The following is a 25,614-nucleotide window of genomic DNA, read 5'->3' as shown; positions in this document are numbered from 1 at the left end:
GCCCCACATTGGTGGGGTTTTGAAAATGTAAAAAATAAAAGCTGACCTGTATTTTGCAAGTTTTAGAACTCATACCAATGGGATTTCTGAAAGGCTTGGCCCCACAAACATTTACTTCTGATAGAGCTGACCTGCTATGAGCAAGGCCAGCAGCAACAACATTACTCATAGTAAGCACGACACCTAAATACACGAATTTGCAGGGTCATGCCATAAATGATAATTAAATTGCATGACTCTGCCCCTTCAACTTATGGATCAAAATTCAGAGTAAAGACCTCTGGGGACAGTAATGGCTAAGAAAAGGCTGCCAGATATTTTGGTTCAAAAGGAGATGGGAGCTGTATTTTTTTTTTCTTTTAAACAGACATATAAAAACATTTGAAGACAGATCTTTAAAGAATATTTCACTTCTCCAATCTTGGTATTACATCTGGTTAGGACATTGAAATTTTAAAAAGACAATACTGCACATAAACAGTTTCTGGAGTTCGTAACTCCCACCCACCCTCCCTCCCCTCAACAAAACCCAACTCAGATCAGTAGGGAAGGGGTCGGCTTCTTGCCCGGCCATGCCTCCTTTGCATATTTCTTCTTCTTGGGTTCATTCACAGCTTCAGGATTAAAGACAGCAGGGTTTGGAGCTGGGTTCATGTTAACTGTTGAGGGCACAACAGGAGTCAAGTCCACATCTGGGGCAAGATTGGGGTAGGGCATTGGCAGACCACCAATGAGTGCTGTCCCATGGACGCCATGCGATTGGGAACCTGCCTCATTGTGAGTTGGAGGTAAACCACCATATAATCCTCCACTGTAGGGAAAGTTTTGCATACGTCGTGATGCAGAATCATCTGTGGTCAATGAGCCTGGATTCTCCAACCGTTTTTTCTGTAGATGGAAGTATTTAAAGAATTATTCAAACTACAAGAAAAAAAGCAAGCTATTTAAACTGGATGCCAATGTCATTTTCCCCAAAAAGGCACCTAGACCAGCCACATATAAAGTGGTTACAGACCATGTCCCAGTCTTCGTCCCAGAAGATTTCTTTTGGGTTTCCTTGAAAACCACTTAATAATAAACTCTTAAAGGTGCACAATGCAGGAAGGGGTGACAGAAATTGAAGCTCAGGTTTAACTTAGATCAGGTCTGAGCACCTCTTTACCTCCTGTACATGCTTGCCAGTCTTGAGCTTGTCCTGAACGCAAGACCAAGTAGGTCTTCAGTCAGTAACACAGACCCTCCTTCCCCCCACAGTAAGAAACTGCAACTTCTAGATCACTTGGGTGATCTTGCCTAGCTCTTGTGCATTTGAATCTTCTCATGCAGTCTGGGGTTTATGTAGAATTATCTTTTCCACATACATTATTTAGTGTACACCAGCAACAAGCAAAATTGCTATTACACTGTTGCTTAGCTACCCTAAAGTTTTGCAAATCTTCCCTACTCCTAACATACTCAAATTAAAAATAGCACTGCCACCACACTCACCTTGGAGCAAAGTCTAAGCCCTGCTAGTTCTAGTAGACAACCTTATGAAATCTTCAGCACTTACAGGATTTAAACAAACAACCTCTTGTGTTTACTTTTTATTTTCCACACTTCCCACAATTTTAACTGATGCCTAGAACTACCATACTGAATTTCTGGAAAGTGTTTCTTTTTGGGAGGAAAAAAAATTGCCATTGATCCCATGTGTTATTAAAGAAAAGAGCTAAAGCTGGATTTGAAAAGAAATGGTCAAATCTGCTAAAAAAAGACAATTGTGAAACATGAACATGACTTTTGCTTAACAATAAAACACTTTTCACCATAGAACATTATGTTTCTAAGGTGCAATTCATAAAGTGAGTTCATTAATGTAATGTATTAATAATTAGAAAGCTGGGAGTTACTCTGTACCTTAACAGGGACTACTGCTGTCTGTACCATGTTCCTGAAACGCCCAACAGAAGGGTCCACATCCTCTGTGGAGACAAGAACAGTGAAGCTTTCAGTAAGAATACAGGAAAAGATATAACATCTGTCAGGTAAAGGAACCTATATGAAGAATTGGTACATGGACCTTCTCTTCTCAAAGCCAGCGCTCCAGTAGCTCTCAGTAAGCACAAGCACTCCCAAATAAAGAGAGGAGCTAAGGGGACACCTAGTGGCTTTGTCTCAAGGTGGGCTCATCAGATATTCTGGTAAGAAAGTCTTCCACTCAAATGGAGAATGGGGAAAGGGAACAGATGGATGGCCACTTTGCACTGATCAGACAGACTGGAGCTCTGGGCTGAAAGCTGCTGCTGACAAGGCACTGCACGTGCTCAAAGGCACAACAGCTAGCCCCAAAAGTCCTTGGGGGACCTTGAAGGAGGAGTCAGAAGAATTCAATGTAGAGTCTCTGAAAGTCTAAAAAAATTACCTTTTTTGTAATGTGAATGACTGCTTACATTAGGATGTTCTGAGCACTAAATTGGACAACCTTATAAATCAAAATCGTTATTCTGGGTGGTATACACTGCCAAATGAAACTAGCTCCAGACTATGTTTTAAAATGCATACTCATTAATAAGCTACTCTTATTAATAGGAATATTATCCATATAAAATATCATCAATAGGAGTGCCATTAATATAAAACAGCTAAGGGAGAAAAATGACTAATTAGGAAATGGATACATCTTCAGAAGCATCATTTTGAATGGGAATGACTTGTTTCAGGTATGCAGACAAGTAGCAAAAAACCTCTGAGCTTGAGACAAATATCCATTAGGCAACAGGTAAGGAAAGCGTTAAGGGACAGATGAAAAACAAACAAGTTCAGCTCCCATTTAGAGATTCTAAAGAAGGCAAAACATTTAAAACACTTTCCTCCTTTGGACCCATGAGATCCTTCCAACATCTGACAGAATTTTGAAGAATGAAGCTGAGTGCAATATCCCTGTCCTGGTCAAATCATGCAGTTATTTTACAGGTAGAAGAGAAGAAACAGAGGGAGGTCAAAGACTTAAGTGAGAAATGTGGCAGCTTCTCTGAAATAGCAGATCTCCAATATCGACTGCCAAATTTCTGTTCTCCTTATCCATATGCAGCCATGAGGAATCCATATGAGAATACTGGAAAGAGGGTCTTAAAGACATCAACTAAAGATTAAAGCAAACTACTTACCCGGATTGATGATTTCATCATCATCACTGAATGTCACTCTGGAGTTCTTCCGTTTTCTCTTTGGTCTCTGAATATCCAAATTCCCTTCCTCAATGGTTAGTGTGGAAATTCTTTTGTTGTGGGCTGTATTAAACTCTGTCAGGTTCTAATGACAAATTTGGAGACAAAACAGTTTAAGCAACTAGTGTATGCAGTGTGATTTAATCATGTGATTGTGCATATCAAAAGACCACAGCACAGTGTTTAGCTTCAACTCTAGACCCCTAGGAAGAAAGAGTGCTCCAGTGCTGCAACAGGTTGCCCAGAGAGTTTGTGGAGTCTCTGTCTGCAGAGATATTCAGAACTTGACTGAGCACGATCCTGGGCAACCTGCTCCAGCTGACCCTGCTTGAGCAGGGGGGCTGGACTAGATGATCCTGAGAGGTCCCTTCGAACCTCAACAATCCTGTGAATGTCACACACACTGCTTTCTCCCTCTTCACTAGCTAACTGTAGGAAACAGGGCAGCATTCACTGTTATCTGGCAGTGGGGAACAGTGTGGGAAATCACCCCTGACCTGGGGTAATGTTAATTGGAGAACACGTACTCCCTGGCAAGCCTTTGTGAGGAGACCATTGGAATAGTAGGATTATTAGGTCACTGATTCTGGGAAGCAGCATGATCACAGGCTTATCATGGCAGAACGAGATGGTTTGTGTGTGTCTGCCAGCAGATGACACCTCAGACTATCTTCAAGGCCAAGAAATTAAGAACCCAAACCTAAGCAAACAAGTGGGGAATGCGATCTGTTTAGCTGGAAATGCCATCTAGGTACAGTGTGCCATCATACTCACGTCAAGCTCTGTCTCCTCCTCTGGCAGGCCCAGCAAGCCCTTGAGCTCTTCATCTTCACCGCCCATTTTCTCATCTCCTTTAACGGCTGATGGCAGTGTCTGAGGCTTCTCTCGCAGAGTGTATGCCCGTGTAGAAGCGCCAAATGAAACCGTGGAGTCAATGGGTATCTGTTGGGGTTTGTGAGGTTCCAAACGGATATGACCCAAGAACGTGCCATGTGCTGAGAACATCAAAATACAAAATAGTCTGTTAGTCATCAGCTTTGGCTCACAGTATTCGAGTTCAAGTCTTGAGAAGTTCAGTAACTGTACATGGTTGCTCTGAGATACAAGTCACTGAGGTACTGCTGAAAACATTAGCTATGTACATTTTACCTACCATCTCACAAACTACGATAACACACATCAGAAGTCCTCAAAAAGTCATGGAAATAAATGACAAACACCATTTACTTTCTGGATTCTTGTAGATCCCAATGTACCATGTCTGCAATCATTCCCTCAGTGGATAAAACACTGATTTTAGGTTTTAGATCTTGGGAAACCACCCTCAGAAGAGAAAGCTTCATTAAAATTGTGAAGGGAAGGCCAAGTCACTTTCCTCCTCACCCTTAGCCTCTTAAGAGTCTAGAAATGTTGTTTTAAACACCAAGTGAAGCAGATGTAAGCTGACTGCAGCAAACACTCCTTTGCTCCTAACCCTTGCCAATCTTTCACTAGGATGCTAATTCAGATTATAGTCATCTATCCACACAGTGCAAACAACAAAAAAAGGAAAAAGCGTCTCAGATTCAGAAGTGTTTAAGCACTGAAATATCATACTTCTATCTGGTTAAATGTCACACTACTTACTGCTGTTTAGATCTATGAGGAAAACCCTCTTGAGATGTTTGTGATAGACCAAGGCAGCATGGACCCGAGAGCAAGACTGGTGGTCAATGGTAAAATCGCACAGATCAGGATTTCTCCCAAAGAGATAGTATTTCTTCTCATCAATGATGAGTTTCTGAGGTAGAATATCAAACAGAGAAGCATATTAGACACCTATAATCTTTTGGATCTTCCTGAAAAAATTCAAGAACATGAATAAACAGAGCAAACTGAAAATAAAGCATCAATGTCTAATCAATGTTTCAGTTTTTTCTGACACTGTTCAATACAGAAACTCAAATCTTCTCTTTGTAAAATCAGAACAGCTGAACATGGAAGAGTCCCAGTTATTCCCTTCTTTAACAGCCAATATAAGACAGCCTGGGAAGGACAATAACTCTTCAAAGCATGAGACTGTCTCATACAACAGATTCTCTCTCACATCTGCTCCCAGTGATTTTTACGCATTCCTCGAGGCAGATGACCTTGGGCCTTGTCTAAGCCAGGAATCTATGCTAAATGATCTCCAGTCCGATATAGAACATCAAAATTATATTTCTGTATAGAAATGGACATACAGGAGATTTCAGACCTTTATAATAAAGATGTAAAACTATACTGAATATGTACTGTGATATGAATCCATATTAGTCTATTCAAGTAAGCCATTAATTTTAGGCATTTCTTCTTAATTCATCCTAGTTCTAATCCCTTCTTCAAACAAGATCTTACATACTGTAATACCAGTTACATGAACCATCTCTGAAAAACAAAGGAACACATTGACACAGTCCTACACTGTACACAGCATATTTCTATTAACAGACAATGTTGTTGAACTCCTTGTGCCTAAATGCTGAAGTACCTAAGCAGGACAGCCTTCTTCCTCACTGTATCCCAAGATCTTAATCTAACCTGTGTTTTCGTGCTTCCAGCTGCACAAGTCAAAGGCTGGCAATGCATTACAGATTTGTTAACAGATGGCTTCTCCTGCTTTTTGAAACATTTACCAAAGCCCACACAATGTTTCAATAGCATGATCAAGAGAATGCTGATGATACATTTTCCATAAGAAAAAAAAAACAGATCTTTTGCTTCAGGAAAGCATTGCTTTCGTGAGATGGTCTGAGCTGAATTAACATTTTGCCTGCTAGAGCACAAGGATTTCTCCCCTCTCCCTCCTTCCATTCCCAGCTATACAATCCTCTCCTCAACTGCACTGCCACACATCTGAGCAAAGTCTTCAGCCTGCAAAGCATTTTTTGCTGCATTAGTCTACTACAGTTTTAGTGGACTGAATCAGTTTGCCTTCAGCCAGATGCATATCCCAGCTGGCTCTAGTGAAGCAATGGATTATATGCACCAGGACTGTGTGATGAGGAAGGACCTCCCTTCCTGGCAGCAGCATTCCTGTCAATCCGTTGTTTGCTCCTCAGTTTTGCCAGCTGTATAAACCACATGCTCAGCTAGAAAGAGCTAACATATCAGACTAGGTTTTTTTGAGCTATCAGAAAGACTGACACAATAAGCACCTAGACAGTTACTTACTCTGTGGCACTACCAAGTCATACAGAAAATAAGGAGAGAGCTTAGAGTAAGACATAGTATTTATATCCCTCTGCCTTATCTGCAAGCATAAAAATCACATGGACTTCATTTTCTATTACAAATCACCTTGCAAAGTTACATCTATTTACCTGCCCACCAACGATGAACTTGAAGGCTTTTAGCACTGCTACATTTGGATGCCACTTCCCCACTGATTTTTTTTTCAGATTTTTCCCCCCAGATGTGTTCTACATTTTGTAGGTTGGATTTCTCATTGTTCTGCGGAACATTTGTCAGCCCCCATGCTGCAAGTTCTCATAATCTTGTATTCAGTAATAAGTATTTAATTTATCTCTGTATGTTTATTCTCTCTTTTAGGTCACTAGAAGAATTAATTGAACAACTCAGCTCCATACTAGTATGCATCATGACGACTTTACAATTAATTGGTCCCTTAGGTAATAATCTGCTAATGTCTTATTCCCAACTAACTCAAGGTATACAATTTTAAGCATGATTTCATGAGAATAAATGCTTTGTGAAATCTACTGACATATATTTTGGCCTGCCTTCTTAAAATAACAAGATTTAGGTGATCAAGCTGCGAGCATATCCATCAGCTTCCGACACCCACTACCAAACCAAATAACTTCTCAACCAACTGGCCAATTTCAACCAGCACTACAAGACATTAAATTTCAAGAAGTTCTGGGAAAACAAATGGTTAGATAGAATGACAACTTCATCAGTACCCTCAGTGATACATAGGCTGGCAGAAAATCCACAAGAGCACCAATACTTAAACTTTAACTACAAAAAAAATCATCTTTGTGAGTCTACGTCTCATTTGATAAGACAGGAATCACAGCTTAATTAGCAATTCACCTTACATTACATGTCATTACATGTGACATTACATGTCACATTATCTGGTGACAAATGAGGTGCAAATGCAAAATGCAAATAATTTTCCTCCAGTTGGGACATTCAAAACATGCAGGTGTCTCCTCCGAATCTATTTGTGTCTGGTGGGGCATAGCATACCTCGAAGTCTCAGTAAAATTCAGATAAAAAACCTGAGAAATCATTATATACTGAAACAGCCTACTGGATTCTGCTCTCACCTGGCTACTTTATTATCACTTTCTGTCTCTTTACAAATGCTGGTTTTCACAAGACTCTTCCCTCAGAATTAACCAGAAAGTATAAGCTACTGATAAACAGCTTAAACTAGTACATGGTTTCCTCAGTCCTTTCTGGTTGAATATTATTTCACTTTTTTTTTTTAATTCCACCTGTAAAAAGATCAGTCAATCTCTTCCCTGTACATTCTTCATGCCAGCATACTTTTGTTATGCTTTTCCCTGCAAGCCTTAATCAACATACATCATTCCATTAGTCTCACTGATATTTTCCCTTACAATTACAGTTGTTTCATCCAGCTATTGATCTGTGAATACCATAGTGTTTGTTGCAATACATCTTTCGAGAAATGCTGGTTAGGTTTTCTGGGGATTCAACCTCATAGCAATGGATTTATGTCCAATATTACGCAGTACCTTACTCATTCAGTTCAGCAGCCTGAGTCTCCCCAAATTCAGTACCTTTGTACTAATGAATTCTATGATTCCACTTTGTAAGAAAGACCAGCTCTAACTTTTCCTTTTATTCTCGTGTATTTGAAAAAAAATCCTGTGTAAACACAACTCTGATACAAACAAATGGATCTTCAGAAGCTGATTCATTACTCCACATTTCAGTGCTCAGCTCCGCAAGCAGTTATCTCACCATTTCAAGTACCATAAAAATCGGTCCAACAATTTCTCATTCTTTTCCACAACTGAAACCAATGGAATTGTCCCGTAAGTTTTCATTTGCAGCCGTTACTCACAAAACAATACCATTCTGACTTGACAGCATTTCAAGAGATTTTGCAAAGACACAAACGAATTTATAAATTGGAAATATTGCAACAAATCATCAACAGAGAAAATAATTTTATTGCCTTTACTTCAAGATGATGTTTCCAAAATTTTCTGTGCCTCTGAGTTATAACCCAGTGTTATCCTTTATACACCGAGCTTAAACACTTCATGGCTTGTTTTAATGTTGCACTTTTCAGACCCAGCAATCACAAGATGTACCTCAGATCTCTGCACAAGACCTGGGATACGGATGGCTCGGTTAGTATCAAGTGCTCAGTAATCCACAGGATTTAAGAATGTTTTTTCTTGCTGTCTACCATAAGACACAAAACTGAAAAACTATTTGCCGTATGTACCAAAAAGGGAAACGGATCACATTCAAATGCTGTGAATTTGTTGCACAGTTCCCATATATACACACAGAACATTGTCTCATGTAACCACCACAGCCTAGAGGACTTAAGTCATCACCTGTATACAGTGTGCAATGCCACAAAGCAATCATACAAGCAGGCATGCACGCTACATGGAACAGTCTGCTAGGACTTCCCCACCAAGCCAGCTCTTCTGATTCTTACTTCGGCAGACAGAAGTATGATACCAAGCCAGACCTCTGTGCTACACACATAGGTGCCTGCGCCTGGTCACCGCTTGCCACAGCATTCAGCACACATATTATACACTGAATGGCAGGCAAGCTGTACCTCACTGATCTCAGTAACATCGATAGCCAACATCAGATATTCAGGAGGTAACACACAAATTCTGCAGTCATTCTGTAACCTCTGTGTGATCACATCCTCTACTGAACCTTGGAGTACTTGCATAGAGGACTAGCAATGGCTGTTAACAGTGCTCTGCACGACAGCAAAAAGAACCTCTTTTAGGTTATCAAGAGAGTTGATGGTAGGAAGAAGGAATCAGGATGTTTGTACCACCCACTTTCCCAATGCAGAGACCCCAGGCTTACAAAGCCAACTTGGGCCTCCTGTAGGTCCAAAAGCTTTGGGCAGCACAGCCTCAGAGTCTGACACCACCAGGACGATATTCCTGACTGTCAAGTTATCAACACCAAATTTGCTCATGCATTGCCAAAACCAATGGTGCATCCTCAGTTTCCATATGGCATTTTGCTGCTTTTTTTTTTTCAGTCCTGACCAGGACTCCCATGATAGACATTTGCCTAGCACCTGATGATTAATTCAGCAGAGAACTCCAGATAAACTCTTTCATCCTAAAGCTCTCTCTCCATGCTCAAAAATCCAAAAGAAACACGACAAGAAAAAACTCATCTCACAGAGTAAGTCTCCCAGGTGGGAAGCCTGCATTATGTTTGGCCACCTGCCACGTACCAAAAACCCCAAAGTCACTGCCATTTGGCTTTGCTCACTGAATCTCATTACACGGCCTGAAAGAAATACTGGAAAACCCAGTGCCAAGTACAATCCTTACCCCAGATGCTGCTGCTAGGATGGCAGTGAGAAGACTGAGCTGAGAAGCAGTCCTACTACAGCTCTCTGATCTCTGAAAATGATTCTGAACATGTAACAGTACCATGAGAAGCAGAATACATGGTCCATGGGAAGAAATGTGGAGGTAAGAGCAATGCAAAGGGTTTGAAAGCTATAGCGTCTAGAAAGAGCCAGTGAAGGATAGCTCCAATGTAGTCCGAGTAGCGGGTATGAACCTACTCAGCCATGTCTTGAACTAATGAGCTACTCCGAAGATGCAGTAAGCGTGTGTTAGTATCTAATTTCTTTCAAATTAAGGCTGAGCAAAGATCTCTTTTAGGTCAAGACTGGCTTTGCCAATTTTCTGTGTCTTTAAATCCAGAGTAAGAGTACTCTCTCAAAACAGTCTGTAAAACCAACAGTAATGGACTATAACGAAAAGCCTCATTTTACTGGTTTCTGGCCTGGGAAAACACAAGTTTATTTGAGAGATACCTATTTGTGACATCTCTATCTGCTTTCCTATGCAAAGCATATTCTAGTAACTTAACCAAATTCTAAACAGTAAATCTTTCCTGCTAGACACCAGAAGGAACACTTAATACTGTCTGATGCTCCTCTGGTAGCATACATTAAAAACCAGCCAAGATTTTAAGCTACCTAAATCTTTCCTGATCTAACACCGAGTTCTTAATTTTCCAAGTTTCTGTTCAGAAAAGTTGGCTCAAGTTTGCAAACTTTTGCTGCCCTGAAACATTTCTCTGTTTCTGTCAATTGCAAGTCAGGAGTCTCTCCACAGCTAAAACACATTCACTGGCTTTGGTCCTCTCTGTCAACCATGTTAAAGAGCTTTTTTTTTTTATTTACTACTTTTAGTGTGATATAAGACAAAATATGAAATAGAGAATGAGGTGGTGTATATCAGACAAATTCCTTTGCTGTAATAAAAATAACTCATTGTATCTGTGCTAATTACAACACTGTTCACAGATCTAGAACATGATAAAAAAACATACTGTATTTCATACTGTAGGACAGGGCAACAATCCTGTAAAATACAGGATGCCTAGTTAACCTTACTGTAAAACAAAATAAAAAATAAACTGACCAGACAAGTATCTCAAACAAGCAGTATAAAGTGTAGAGTTTTTACTCTTACTCTTTTGTATTTGAGATTTCTTTCCCCATGTTATTCAAGTTTCTGCTCCTGAAATTCCTAAGACAAAATGCCTTCTGGCTGCAGTCTGATACTTCCTATATAAGTATCTTGTAGGGAACAAAATGTCAACTTTGGTCCAAAATTAAGTTTGGAAAACATAAGGGTCTGCAAAGTATCGAGTTTCCCTTACAAACATTTTATTTTTTTCTCCCTCTTACTAGGACAGGTCTAATGTTCAGGAATCTAAGTGTCATTGTTTGTTAGCTGAGCACTGCAGTTTTGTATCCCTTCAAACAGTGCATCTAATCGGAAGATAACTGATGGAAGCACTGCATAGTATAAGATGCCTTAGAGTACAGGCAAGGGAAAATTCACTTCATTCTGAAGTTTCAGAATAAAACAAACTGATTTGAAAATAATGAATAAGAGAGAGAAAGGAAATACTTATGAGTAAGTGTGGAAAATGCTGGGAAATGTTCTACTGCTGGTGCCTATGTATATGATACACCAAATAAACACAAAACCTATTTTCATACCTCAATGAGTTTGTCTCCTTTGACTACATCCAGATGTAAGCCAGGTGGTGGTTTCCCTGCCCTGGAAAATAAAGAAAGGAAAATATAGTATAAAAATATTTAATAAAAAGTTTATTAGAGCTAATACTCTATTAGAGCTACAGACCAAAACTACACAAATGTAAGCAGAATTATTTTGGGGAAAATAAGAAAATCCCATAATTTTCTTTTCCTCCCTGCAGATTCCTTCTGACAACACATAAAACATGATTTTTTTTTTTTTCTTTAACAATAAGTGTTAAGCTAACAGGACATGAGGCATTTCAAGCTTTGCTTCTCCAGGTGAAAAATAGCTAATTTACAAAATGAACAGAGCAGCTCCTAAGAGAACATGATATGAGGAAGAGGCTAACAACTAGAGAAGGGGATAGGCTGGGACTGTTTGCTTAAGGGCCTGCTCAAGGGCTCTGTTTTCTCATGTTACCTTCAAAACAGTAGATCTCTACCCTTAGCTGCTGAGAGGAATGGAAACTTCTACCATCCTTCCCTTCTAGGGCTGGTAATGGCAAAAAATTTGAAAGGGGCTCCACGCACACCTGTAATAATATAAAAACGTTGGCCAATAGCCAGTGTTCCTCCACACTCATCCTATAATCAAACTTTCCTACCAACACAGGTAACATGGAAGAGACAACAGTATTAGATGGCAGAGGGACCCCTACCCTACAACAGTACAATCCTCCTCCACCTGCTGTTCTCAAGCAAACAGCAGCTCAGCTCCCCCAGCTCTATAGCTCCATCCCTGCTCACCTCCTGTGAAGCAGATTCATCAGTCAGACAGCGTTATTCCCACCTGGGCAAAGGGAGCACAGAGGCACGTGGGACTTGGCAATGCACAGCCAAACAACACTAATATGTGGGAGAACCCATGAGGATTAGCAGCATCAAAAACATATTTGGTATTTGCAGTGCTCAAAACCAGGACACCACTGGGGTATCAATATGCTGCCCTTCACTACCTAGGATCTTCAGCTGTTGACAGCCAATGATCTTTTTCTGCTCAGATCTCTAAAAATCTGTGTCTCTAGTACTTCTTCACTGGTAATAGCACTGCTGCTTGTCTCCATGGCTGGACCAACTTTCTAGGTGATAGCAGTGACCCAGTTCTCAGCTATGCTGCTGCCTTTCTGAAGAACAACCGCAGAGGAGATCACATTCCCATTTACTGCTTTGCTCACTACACAGAGCAAGCCAAGAGAACAGTGACAATGGCTAGTGACGTTCTCAGCATGGCTGGAGAAGAAAGAAAGGTTGCTTGTAACTGAAGTTGTTTGAGAGGGTTAAATATAGATGATGACGTTTCTGGGACGTGCCTTACAATTTGAAGGTTTCTTCTGTGTCCCCAGGTCATCTGGTTACGATACACATGCTCTCCTAGATAACTTCATACAAGAACACAGTCCTCTATTATTTCTACTTCATTTCTTTCTCAAGTATTGCACAAGCATTTTCCATTCTTGCTCCAAATCCATTATACTAGCCTGCTCAGATCTCTCTCTGGCCTTTCTTGATTATGCCAGTTGGGACTTTCACAAGTTTTCTTACCAAGCCCTTCTCTAAGATTGTGGATAGTACCATCCTAACAAAATAAGATGGATATGGCTGATATTGATTCTTATTCTTTTGGATGAGCAAACAGCAGCAGCAAAAGCAGTGGATGCAAAGCTTCAGGGCAGTCTGCTAAAATGGTGACTGCTTCCTAGAAACAGGATTACGGTGGTGCGGGGAGAGATCAGCAAGTAAAAATGCTCCCAAAGAAGATACACAGTCTGCCTGATGAATTCTGCAAGCATTGACTCTTCCAGTCACTCCAGTACAGCTAGGGGACTCCTCATCTTAGGTGTTGCTCTAGGATCATACAGCCAGGCTACACCTGAGTATTGCTGTCTCCCCTCAGATCTCAGCTCTCATTTGTCATTGAAAGACAGGTTTCATTCACGGATTCATGTCCACTTCTCAGTGTTTCCTCTTTCCACCCCTGAGCACTGGCAAACTTGTTTTTCTCCATTCCACTGAAATTGCCAAGTTCTAGTTACTCTGCAACACAACTTTTGATAATTTTCACAAAGCCTGCCTCTACTTTGATCAAACAAAAGCTGCTTCCCCCACCTATTTTTTTTTTTCTTCCAAATAGGCAAACCTTTCAACAAATTAACTTTACAAGCAAGTCTACTTACATACTCAATCTGGCCTCTGCTTTCCTTTTCAGTGATCTCTTCCTGGATACTCATGGTCAGTCTGTCCTAAAAACATTTTAGCAACATCCTCAATGTACCTGTTAGGTCACAGGAAAGCTCCCAAGTGCTCTAGCACAACGACTTTCCTCTTCTGTAAACTGAATCCTGCCTGATGGTCATCTTTTGCCATATACAATCTCTGATTTTTCATTACCCCCTCTACTTCTAGTTTCACCCTTGCTGTAATTTTACTCTGCTTTTACCTTCAACTTTATTTTGAACACAGAAAAAAGCCCAGCAGCAGCACAAGATAGTGCCTTCAGCTATGAATTAAAGTGCTTGAAAAATTTATCTATTTTCTGGTGTCTTTTGGACTTGGACTGGAAATCCTTTGTAGACAGTATTTCCCCTATCTGCCTATGTCTGCAAAACACTGAATACAGTAAGGCTGTAAATACTGATTAAAATACCATCAAAACAAACTCACAGAAATCATTTCTGGTACAAACTAAATCAAAGTCACAGCTTAGGCTGCTGAAGTTAAATACTTGAAAAGTCTTTTAATGAAAAAAGTAGAAAGATTTTCCAGTTCTATATTGAAAACTAATTAGTTCCAGAGTCACCAAAGATCAGAAGTAATGGCTGTATTTGGAAGTATCAACAACCCCTCACCTCATGCATCAAGGAAGTAAAACATTGAAAGGAATTCTCTTGCAAAAATCTACTAGAAGAAAGTTTGTTAGAAAGTTGGTACTGTGCTGTTAGAGGAGAGCAGTTTTTTCCCCTCTTACTTCCAATATGAAAAAAAAAAAAAAGTCCTGTCCCACTAACTAATGCGCTAAAAGATCCACTAAACTAATTTTCCTACACTGTTCTGAAGGATGGAGAATTACTCGAGGTCAGCAGATTCTCCTCTCCATAGAACACATACAGACAGCCAGGCTTAGTACTGCTCCAAGACAAATGATCTCACACCAGAACTTGGCTCCAGCACAAGTGGTTGCATTTGAAAGAGAGAAACAAGAAGCTGTTTTGTACTTTCCAGATTGTCTATCACAGTCCCTACTGCCTGAACGTCTTCCACTCTCTACAGGTCAGCATTCTGCAAGTGACCTTAAAATAAGACCTGCAAATGGACTAATTGTTAATGATCACTAGTTCAGTAAGTTTAACTGAGACAAAGTATGCTTAGACTGCCTACTGAATTGCCAAAGGCTTACCTGGGAGAAGAGAAGCCTTCCAGGGAATTAACGAGGCTGACTGGCAAGGAGAACATGACCATAACAGTATCATTAAATGAATTCTCTGGATCAGAGAAGAGGTGAGAGGACATCCCACACTACAGCTTTTCTTCATTAAGAATGAGTCCAAGGAACTCAAAGAAGTGTCAGAATGAGAAAGTTTATGAGAATTGATAAAAAGTAGTAACAAACTGCAAAGCCCAGACGGTATTTAGCCAAGCATTCTAAGAGATAGCAAATACCGGTTTTCTACACTTAACAGTTCAGCAATCTATTGCTTAAACTACCCTCACTGCCAGAGAAATTAAAGTATCAACTGATGATGCTAATTTTAAAGCGTATTTCAGGAGTGATGTGGAAACTACATACAGTAAAGTCAAGTTCTGACTGGGGAACTGGTAGAATAGAATATTTCAGTTGGAAGGGACCTACAACGATCATCTAGTCCAACTGCCTGACCAATTCAGGGCTGGCCAAGTTAAAGCATGTTGTTAAGGGGATTGTCCAAATGCCTCTTAAACACTGACAGGCTTGGGGCATTGACCACCTCTCTAGGAAACCTGTTCCAGGGCTCAACCACCCTCCTGGTAAAGAAATACCTCCTAATGTCCAGTCTAAACCTCCCCGGCGCAGCTTTGAACCATTCCCACACGTCCTATGACTGGATCCCAGGAAGAAGAGATCAGCACCTCCCTTTCCACTTCCCCTCCTCAGAAGCTGTAGAGAGCAGAGCTGTAGAAACTGTATTACTGAGCAGAACTAGCAGACAGATAGGAATTGAAAATAGCCAGACCAGAACAGAGTCATCTAATCTGCACTTCAATACTCAACAGTACTTATCCTTTGGAAATGTGGCGATATATGGGGCACGACAGCTCTTCTAATGCCAGCGAAACATTTTTCTTCGATTAAAGAAGGATAAACCTTGTTTTGAATTACACGTAATTTGCTCCTTTCAGCCTCTCTAAGAATCCCAAGATGACAATGACCATGCTGAAAGAACATCTTGTTTAACAGAATACAAGCATGCACTGAAATAGTTTCTGTTCTACTTAAGATGATTTGAATGTCCTGGGAAAGGAGTTAATGTAGTATCCGGATAAAACTGATGTTTATTAGCCAAATCAGTTGACTTGTTGCAAGAGAAAGTGGACATATTCATGGATGATGAGAAATGAGTAGGGAATTGAGACAGTTGTTCATTACCTGTACAATGGATGGGGGGTTACAAAATGGACTGGTTTTATACCCAAAATATTCCTAATGGTATATTGCAGTTTTGGGTTTTGGGTTTTTTTTGTGTTTTGTTTTTGTTGTTTTTTTATTGCAAGATGAACTTTGCTTTAAAAGATACTCTTCAAAACCTGCATACAAGATGTGTACTATTTACACAGTGGTCCAAAAATACTGTATTCATGTTCCTTTACACCATTTCTCTTGTAAAAGAGAGCTGTGCTGCTTCTGCATTACTTCAAGAACTCCACTTATCTTTCACATTCCTGTGGAATTGTATCAGGCAGATCAAACTGACAAACCCAGAGTAAGGAACCTTTTGCAAAATAAAAACTACCTCCAGTAACCAGTATCGGGTGCCTCACACAGGAATACTCTCCCAGTTTCCAGCAGTTACCAACTCAAGGACTTCCTGAGCCATAGTTGCTATCCGTTTAAATAGCTACCTACATAAATTGCTCTAAGAACCCATGTAAACTTAATACATTCACTGAATCTTACACAAACAATTTCATATATCACCTACAGACAGCTGAAGCACCGTCTCCACTATTTGGCCACAAATCTGCTTGCTTTAATTTAATTTTGCAACTCTAGTTCTTCTCCTCAAAAGGACAGCAAACACTTGTCTCCTACAGACTTTCTGTTCACTATTCAAGACACCCAACGTATCTCTCAGTTGTTCCTTTTCCAGACTGAAGAGGAGCCTAGGCTAACCATCTGTAGTACAGCTTCCTGTATCTTTGATTGAGCTAATACTTAAAAATAATATGTGAAAGAAAGAATTCACACGGTTTTTGAGGAGGCAAGTAGTATCACACAATCTACCAGAATTTACTGGAGACAACCAAGAAGATGTAAACAAGGCTATCAGTACAGTAGACTGGCATTTTTAGAAAAGCTTTTGGCAAAATTATCAAATGGTCTTATGGAAATTAAGGTGTGACAGGGAAAAGAAACACTAATCCATGAGGGAATGTAAATGATTAAGAGTCAGGAAGGAGCAGGGTTCTGCAAGGGCTCTGTGATGTTTGTAAGCGGTCTGGAAAAAAGGAGCCAATGAACAAATGAGAAAAATCACTTATGACAACAGTTATGCAGGAAGCTCAAACCAGACTACAATGCTGCAAATGAATCTCATGATACTGAACTACTGCTTGAGAAAACACCCTGGGGGAAAAAAAAAAAAAAAAAATCAGCACTTTTGAGTGCTAGTTTATGCTAGAGAAAGACCACCTCAACCATGCAAACACAATCAGGAGCTCCAGGCTCCTTATTGCTACTCAGGAAAGATCTAGAGTCATCATGACTATGTTCAGAAAGAATCAGAGAAACACTCATCAACAAGGCAAAGACATGATAAGGAAGAAACTATAAAAATACAATGTTTTCACATCTTGAATGCTGTATTACTTCTGGTTCTCCTGTTGAGAAGGGCACAAGGATGATAACCAGTATGGATGGCTTCATGCAAGGGGAAAAAAAAATAGTGGAGTACATTGCTTCAGAAGCTTGGAAAAAAACAGGCAAGTATCCATTCCCTTTGTTCTCTTAATGAATGCTACAAAACTAGCGCATTCATTATTTCTTGAAACACAAGCAGCACGGAGCCTTGGATCTGAAAACAAGGAGAGTGCCTTTTCCACCATTTGCAGAATTTGTAGAAAGAACTGTCACTCAGTGTTGTGGAATTAAACTGTAAGTTAACGAAAAAAAATTAGAAAATTTGTGGAGATTAGGTCTGGTGTTAGTTGTTAAATATGACCACCCAGACAGAGTCTTCGGCTCACAAACCCCCTTTGCTTCTAATGGCCAAAAGCCTAGAGTGCATACAAGAGGACGGAACACTTAAGGCTTACGCATACGTTAGTGGTCACTACCACAATATGATAGGAAACCATCTGGGCTGTTGTTTTCAATTAGTACGGCTGTTTTTATGCTCTTTTCTATAGAAAGAAATCAGAATAAAGAAAAATCCTCCTCTTACCAAGACATTGGTTGAACACAAAGTTGTTGCTGATTTTGTGCATCAGCAATGGAAATAAGTCATATGCCTTTCTCAAAGCACAGCATATGCACCACAGAAACTGAGACCAAGCTAGCACTGGAATTTGTTTAGGAGACTTAATTTCAACAATACAAGGAGGTATGATGACAAAGTTAAGGCCAAAATCTTTTGGGTAATTATTTTAGCTCACACAGAATGGTTTCTTCCCATACGGAAGACAAGGGCTGAGTAAAGAGCTGACCAATAATTCTGATCCAACCTTGTTATGTCTGGAGGAAACATGATGGTTAGGGCATTTGAACTTGGAAAAAAAAATGCAGGTTGATGGGAAGCATTTATGATTTCCTCTACTCTTAGAAGCATTAAAATAATTCTCAACAAACTTCCAGTTGTAAGAAATACAGTTAAATAAGCTTGTGGTTCAAACTTGATGATTACAGACCTTTCCCGAACACAAAAAATTGCTCTGTGTTTTAGGAATATTTTATGGAAGATTTCTGATGAGAAATGTAGCTGCTTCAACTGAACAAAGCATTCCATTTGTATTAAAGCATTTGCCCAACTTCACCTTGGCAGTATGTATGTTTTCTTGTTACAATGCAGTTCCACACAGAACTAGATTTTACTGGTTCACTCTGGTTCCCTTGGTTACTTACTCAGGAACAAAGTCTCCATGGAATACAGTGAAATTTGGAAATTGTATACAAAATTCAATTCTGAGAGCAGAACCATAAATATTCTATTAGAGAGAACTACAGGTTTTATGACATCAAAAAAAGGAATTCAAATGGCACTGAATTAAATAGGAAAATGAATATTAAGTAGCGAGCAACAACACAATGATTATTTGATAAGACTATTCCTACATTTTCAGAGTAAGAACAGGCATGCTGGAAGTGTAATTTACCTGTAGAAATCAGAGGAAGAAAAGACAGGACCTCCAGAATCAGCAAGTCCAGCCACTGCTGTTGCAAGTCATCTTGCTGTAACCTTTATGCCTACCAGGAAGCTGTTCCAAAGCCTTGTTATTCTGACAGTCTGAATTCCATCCTAAATTTTTTGTGCTTCCCCTTCAGCTATAAAAAAATTCTCCAATACTATCCCTCTTTAAAAATACTTTAGCCACTGAAAACCAGTGTTGTTTTTATGTTACCAGACAACTAAAGCTTTGTCCTGTCTCAAAGTAAGATCGCTGTTTCCCCATCAATGAATTTTTCCCACTGCATCTGTTCCAGTTTGAATTGAGCTTTATTAGTACAGGTAACAGACTACGCATTTTCATTAGTGCCTTCTACAACAGCACTGACATTTCCCTACCTTACATATACATTATTACATATATATCAGCAACAATGTGCGCTCGCAGCCCAGAAGGCCAGTCATATCCTGGGCTGCATCCAAAGCAGCATGGCCAGCAGGTCGAGGGAGGGGATTCTGCCCCTCTGCTCTGCTCTGGTGAGACCCCACCTGCAGCACTGCGTCCAGCTCTGGAGCCCTCAGCATAAGAAAGACATGGACCTGTTGGAGCGGGTCCAGAAGAGGATCACAAAAATGATCGGGGGGATGGAACACCTCTCCTATGAAGAAAGGCTGAGAGAGGTGGGGTTGTTCAGGCTGGAGAAGAGAAGGCTCCGGGGAGACCTTACTGTGGCCTTTCAATACTTAAAGGGGGCTTATAAGAAAGATGGGGGCAAACTTTTTAGCAGGGCCTGTTGCGACAGGACAAGGGGGAATGGCTTTAAACTAAAGGGGGGGTAGATTTAGACTAGATATAAGGAAGAAGTTTTTTACGCTGTGGGTGGTGAAACACTGGACCAGGTTGCCCAGAGAGGCGGTGGATGCCCCATCCCTGGAAACATTCCAGGTCAGGCTGGACGGGGCTCTGAGCAACCTGATCTAGTTGAAGATGTCCCTGCCCATGGCAGGGGGGTTGGACTAGATGACCTTTAGAGGTCCCTTCAAACCCAAACTATTGTATGATTCTATGATGATTACACATCAGGTAGAGTATTAGTCTTTTTATTTATTTTTGAACAGTTATGTTACTAGTGATTGATGGTCATTCTGTGATTAGCCCATGTACTTGTGTATATGTCCCTTTTATTTCTGAATATGAACTTGGGTCCTTTTACATCTGAATAGTGAGTTTCTGGCTTTAAGAAGTTCTTGTTCTTAGTCCCTATTTTCCATCTTACACGTCTGCATTTTATCTTGTTTTTACTGTTCTGGTCTTCAAATTATACCAAAAAGACTGGATAATACTCTGGCCTCTATGTTGACCATGCTTGTTTCACTAATGAGTATGGTGGTCACTCTTGTCAAGGTAATTAATAAAAAAACCCCCAACACTAAAAGGGTCAGCCCACAGACTATTCACCTGCTATTGCCTCCTCAAAGTCAATTCCTTATACACCCACAGTTCTTGTATGAACCCCTCTATCGCTTCCTGAAATGATCATTTCGTCTGTGTTTTGAAAGAAACAGTCTTGAAGAAAGCTGGTTCATCTGACAAAGTCAGCCTTTGGCAGACATAGTACATCTACTTCCCTGCCTTGAATGATTAGTTCCTTTACAATATAGTCTAGCAGCTGGACACGGTGAAGTTCAGGTTTTCCCATAGCAGCTACATATATGGATTTGTTGGCCTTACAGAAGACACCAACTGCTTACAATGATTAGTAATGAAATATTTAAGAGGGATGCCACCGAACAAAAACAAGTTCCAGCTTAGGTTTTTATAAGATTAAAAAACCTACAAGCAAAAATTCTTTCTTCTGTATTAGAAACAGAAAAATGTGTTTCTTCAGTTTCTTCACCTTGTGCTCTACAGGCCAGTCCACTCTCTATGCATTATATCATGATGATTCTGTGAGGAGTCTGTATAGATTATTTCTGCCATTGATGGCAAACCCTCTACTGCAGAACTATAGAGTAATAGGAAAAAGCAGGGACAGACAGTCAAGAAGAGGAAGAAAAGTGCAACCTGAGCTTAACCCTGGAAGGAACATACTGAGTAACAAAAATAAAACATTTCAGAAAAAGAGGACAAAGCCATTAACGCTTTGGGATGTGATGCTAGCTAGAAGTACCGAATAACAGAACTGAAGTTTTACAAATTAGCTGACAGTATCTCTTCGACAAGGCTAAAATTCAATGTTGACATGCCAACTGGGTTACAACAGCTATATCCAGTTGAAACTCAGCAGCCTCACTGAAGTAAGTCCTACCCAGCCTAAAGAGAAATTTTGAGTTGGAGCTATTAAGGACATAGACAGGACAACTTTAATTCTACTGTGTTAGTTTAAAATTAGGTCAATTATTTAGGTTTCTAAACATGGACTCAGAAGCCTAAATTTAGCCACTTCCTAAAAATCTTGGCCTACGTTACTACTGTACACACCTTTATGCCCAGCTTCAAGGACAAGGTGGAATTTCCAGAACTCAAGAGCTCATCTCCTCCAGAAATTTGTGTACAATCATTGCCAGGAATAGCTCGTTCTTGGCTTGGAGAAACTGAAGAGGAACGATTGTTGCCTTTAAAACGTACTATTTCAAATGTATGTACATTCCAGAACAAGCTTGACATCCCAACTAACAGTGTGTCAAGATAGAGAGTAAAGAAAGATTCACAATCCCAAATGCAGGTTAAACCAGGACAAGAGGAGAGACAGGCAGTATCCATTAAACATCTGATCATCACCTCAAAACTACACCCCAGACCGTATGTACCTCACAGAAATTACTTTTACTCACTAACACCACCTCAGAAGGTATGCGAAAGTCTTAATAAAACTAGGATATGTAAATGTTATCTAAAGACATTTTCTAATCTCATGGTATGGCTAAATTTTAATCCACAGAAAGTACTGGCAACATCTTTATTCCAACTTTATTCCAATTTAAATGCATAGCCCATGTCTTTGCTAACATGTACGGAGGAATTACAGTACATGCATAAACAAGTACTGGCATAAGCAAGTACTACTAAGACGGCATTCATTATCTTTCACCTGTCTTGAGCTAGTTTAACTGTTGGAAACACAAGAAAAGAAAGAATAAATATTTTATGGACTATGAAGAAGTAACCTATAACAGCATAAAAACTAAATCAAAGCCAGAACTTAAAACCGATGAAAACCTTGAATTTCAGTAGAGAAGTCTTTTCTGGAAACTGGATACTAAAACACTATCCACGTTAGGAAAGAACAGATACAATGATGGAGGCAAACCTCAAAAGCATGGGCAACAATTTAAAGACAAGGAAAAAAAAAAAGTTATTTCTGTTGATTATATTTAAGATATATTTCTGCTATGATTGGTGTTTGCAGTCCCCAAGGCAGCTCTACTTAGAGGCAGAAAAATAAATAGATCGGTAAAAACTGTGATTTTGATTTTAATATAGGTTGATGAGATTGAAGATAATTCACTACGGAAGAAGCTGCTACTGACCATGAAGACTCTCTGCAACTCCACGGTTTTTGGTCACCCAAAGCTCTCCCTACGAAGATCTACACTGCTATCTATACAGAAGACTTTTCAGTGCTTGTGTAAGACATCAAGGATCCTGCAGGATACATTTACACTGAGACCTTCTGGTAGTCAGAGCTTCAAATAACAATACTATTGGTCCAAGCCTGCTACTGCAAACCATTTTCACTCTGGAGAATCCTACCTGTGAAAGACCCATCACTCATTCAATATCATAACTGTGTGCTCTTTGGTTTGCTCTGAAAGAAATAAATACTTTAAAACTGTCAGCTAGAATCTGTAATTCAGTAGATGTCAGCAGAAGTCATGTAAAGCTTTAACATGAAATATATTCCACTTTTTTTGCAGACTAGAAAAATAAACCAGAAGTAAATAAATCCACCTGGTAGGAGAGCTCCTCCCTCCTATTGGATGAGGGAGTGGAATACCACCAGCCATAACTACCTAATGCTTCCCATTTTCGGTTGCCTATTCAGCAGAATATAAACACTGGAACTGGAAGCTATCCATATTGGCTTCCTGCTACAGGTTTGGTTTGCGGTTTTTGTGTTGGTTTTTTTGTTTGTTTGGGTTTTTTTTTTTTTTTTCTTTTTACACTCATGAAACAACAGCTTACCTGTCTCAAAAGAAGCGTTAAGGAAAAAATGTTAAGTTTTTCCACACAAAACCGAAACTTTCACCAATATTCATTGCCACATCTACACATGACAATTTGACTACGATCAAACTGTATCAGGTATGCCTTTCACTACACTGGTATAAACATACAGCTTGCCCAAACTTGGTCTCTAAAATATTACAACATGCATATGTACAACAGAGGTGCAAGGGAAAATAAAGTGCTTCCTCAGAATGCATATGGAGAGTCCATATACGAGCTTTGCTCTACCTGAGAAGGATTTTAGAACATTATAGTAAAAGGACATTCAGGCTGCAAAAAGCAAATTACCAAAATTCTTAGAAATGTCAGAATGAAACAGGCCCTGGCACCTGAACATGACCCCCTCACTCCTGGGTGTGAAACCCTGGCTTGGATCATCTCCCTGACACCCCTTCCACCTCATTCCTCTATCATTCAGTGCAACGGATTGTGCTTCAAAACCGAATCAGGTCAGCACCAGCACAGTGAAGAAAGCTGTCTGTCTGCAAGACCCTGCCCTGTTTGTAGCGGAAGCCAGAAAGAATGTAGCTAAAGAGGCCCTCGCAGATATAGTTGTTACAGTTCTCCCCTCCAGATGGTATTTATTTAGGAATTCTTCTGCAGTAGCATGCAAGTTACTGAAACTAAGCATTTCACAAGTTATACTTCACCAGCTGTTCAATCTATAGCTTTCAAAGGCTGAAATCATTCAGATGTACCACTGAATACAATGCAAGTTGCAAACTTTGCATAAAAACACTAAGAAAAAAAATTAAAGATATGATATTTCAAATTTCAAGTTGAATATCCAGAAAGTACCAACACTGAATAATTTTTGGCTTTATCTACTCTATCGTGTCATCATTTTATGAAGCACCATCTTGTCTCATATGGATGTTTGTTACTGTGTATGTTCAGCACAAATAAAATACTAAAATACACGAGCAATTCTTTTCCATGAGAGTTAATGGTTTTACTGATTAAAGAAGGCACTTATAAAACAGGTCAAAATTAAAAAGCATATTCACTAAGCATCCATTCACTAAGCACTATCATCAAAGCACTGAAAGGTAGGGGACGTAGTAAAAACCAGATGACTATGCAATTAAAGACTGCAATCGTGCATGCACATACATAGCTAGCTCATACAAATATACAAGTGCTTGACTGTTCAGCTGTAACATTGTGTCATTTTCTATGAAATTTAAAATATAACTGCACACATCCCCTGAATAATCAGTGCTCTGGCATCCAAAGAAGATGGTACAGCAAAGATCTATTTAGTAACGTATCAAAAAATTCAAAGCAAATGAAACAGGGCCCCAGGTAACCTAATCTAAGGCCCTGCTTTCTACAGAAGGTTGGACCAAATGGTTTCCAGAGATCCTTTCCAACGTGGACTTTTCTACGACTCTAAAACCAGCCAAATTCATGGTCCTGATACTGCTTCTCCAATGCATCACTTTGCCCTGACTTCATAACTCAATATAATAAAAAAATCCAGGCTAGTTTCAAACTGATAGATTTCTCGTAGCGAATACATGACTTGAGCAGAAAATTTAATTTGTACTACACCACATATTCTGTTTAAGCGCTTGGGAAGAGACACAGCATCTCCGGGAAGCACTCTAAGCTTCAGCCAGCGCTGCACCGTGGCGTTAAGCCGAGGCAGCCCGCAGGCAGTCGCTGCCGATGGATGCACCCGCAGGGCTGCACGACCCCGAGCCTGAACCCCCTGACAGGCCCGGCGCCGCTGCAGCTGCCAGCCACCACCTCTGCCGGGTCAGGGAGCGCAGGCCCGGGCAAGCCGCCTCAGCCCCACGGCCCTTCCCGCCCCACGCTCCCCAAGCACGCCCGGCCAGCCCCGGCCCCCGCCGGGCCCAGCCCCGCCGCCCGACCCGGCCCCGCGGCTCGGCGCCACTCCCCCGGCCCGGCCCGGCCCGGCCCGGCCCGGCGGGCACCCGCGCTCCGCCGCATCCCGCAGGAGGCCCGCAGCACACCCAGAGGCGAGCGGCCCGGCGGAGCGGCCGCGGCCCCGGCCCCGGCCCGCCCGCTCACCAGCTGGGGCACTCGAAGAGCGAGAGGCCGCCGCCGCCGGCGGAGTTCGCGTTCGCCGCCATCTTGCATCTGCCCCATTCAGGCGGGCCGAGGGCAGGATGGGAAACTGGAGGACCGGCGCGGGAGGCGATCCCAGCGTGCCCCGCGCGGCGCCGGCCCACCGGCGGCGCCCCGCCGCCCGGGGCCAGGCCCAGCGGCGCCTGCCGGCCCGGCGCCGACCGGGACACAGGGCCCGGCCCTCGGAGAGCAACGCCGGCT

At 40.9% G+C, this 25,614-nt stretch overlaps 1 protein-coding gene and 1 non-coding gene across 2 annotated transcripts; both read right to left on the bottom strand.

Annotated features, from left to right (window-relative positions):
- Nucleotides 1–523: 523 nt before the first annotated feature.
- On the bottom strand, nt 524–25,430 carry PPP1R8 (protein phosphatase 1 regulatory subunit 8). The gene is made up of 7 exons (XM_076357086.1): nt 25,357–25,430; nt 11,473–11,533; nt 4,836–4,989; nt 3,984–4,204; nt 3,150–3,294; nt 1,900–1,964; nt 524–888 (listed from the first exon to the last, which is right to left on the bottom strand). Exons 1-7 carry the CDS (start codon nt 25,416–25,418, stop codon nt 535–537), a joined length of 1,062 nt encoding a protein of 353 aa, XP_076213201.1. The 5' UTR covers nt 25,419–25,430; the 3' UTR covers nt 524–534.
- LOC143169907 (small Cajal body-specific RNA 1) lies at nt 8,436–8,601 on the bottom strand. Its single transcript, XR_012996954.1, has one exon.
- Nucleotides 25,431–25,614: the final 184 nt, after the last annotated feature.

Source organism: Aptenodytes patagonicus, chromosome 21 (genome assembly GCF_965638725.1).
Source record: "Aptenodytes patagonicus chromosome 21, bAptPat1.pri.cur, whole genome shotgun sequence".
NCBI classification, from domain to species: domain Eukaryota; kingdom Metazoa; phylum Chordata; class Aves; order Sphenisciformes; family Spheniscidae; genus Aptenodytes; species Aptenodytes patagonicus.
The sequence above is the reverse complement of the archived record's forward strand: the minus strand, read 5'-3'. Positions and strand labels throughout refer to the sequence as shown.

Bases quoted from the DNA above. Each gene is read 5' to 3' on its own strand.
- PPP1R8 (XM_076357086.1), bottom strand. From the start codon at position 25,418: ATGGCGGCGAACGCGAACTCCGCCGGCGGCGGCGGCCTCTCGCTCTTC. The intron at 3,295-3,983 runs GTGAGTATGATG...ATTTGTCATTAG, and splicing joins AGGAGGAGACAGAGCTTGAC to AACCTGACAGAGTTTAATAC. The intron at 889-1,899 runs GTACAGAGTAAC...TTCCATCTACAG, and splicing joins CAGCAGTAGTCCCTGTTAAG to AAAAAACGGTTGGAGAATCC.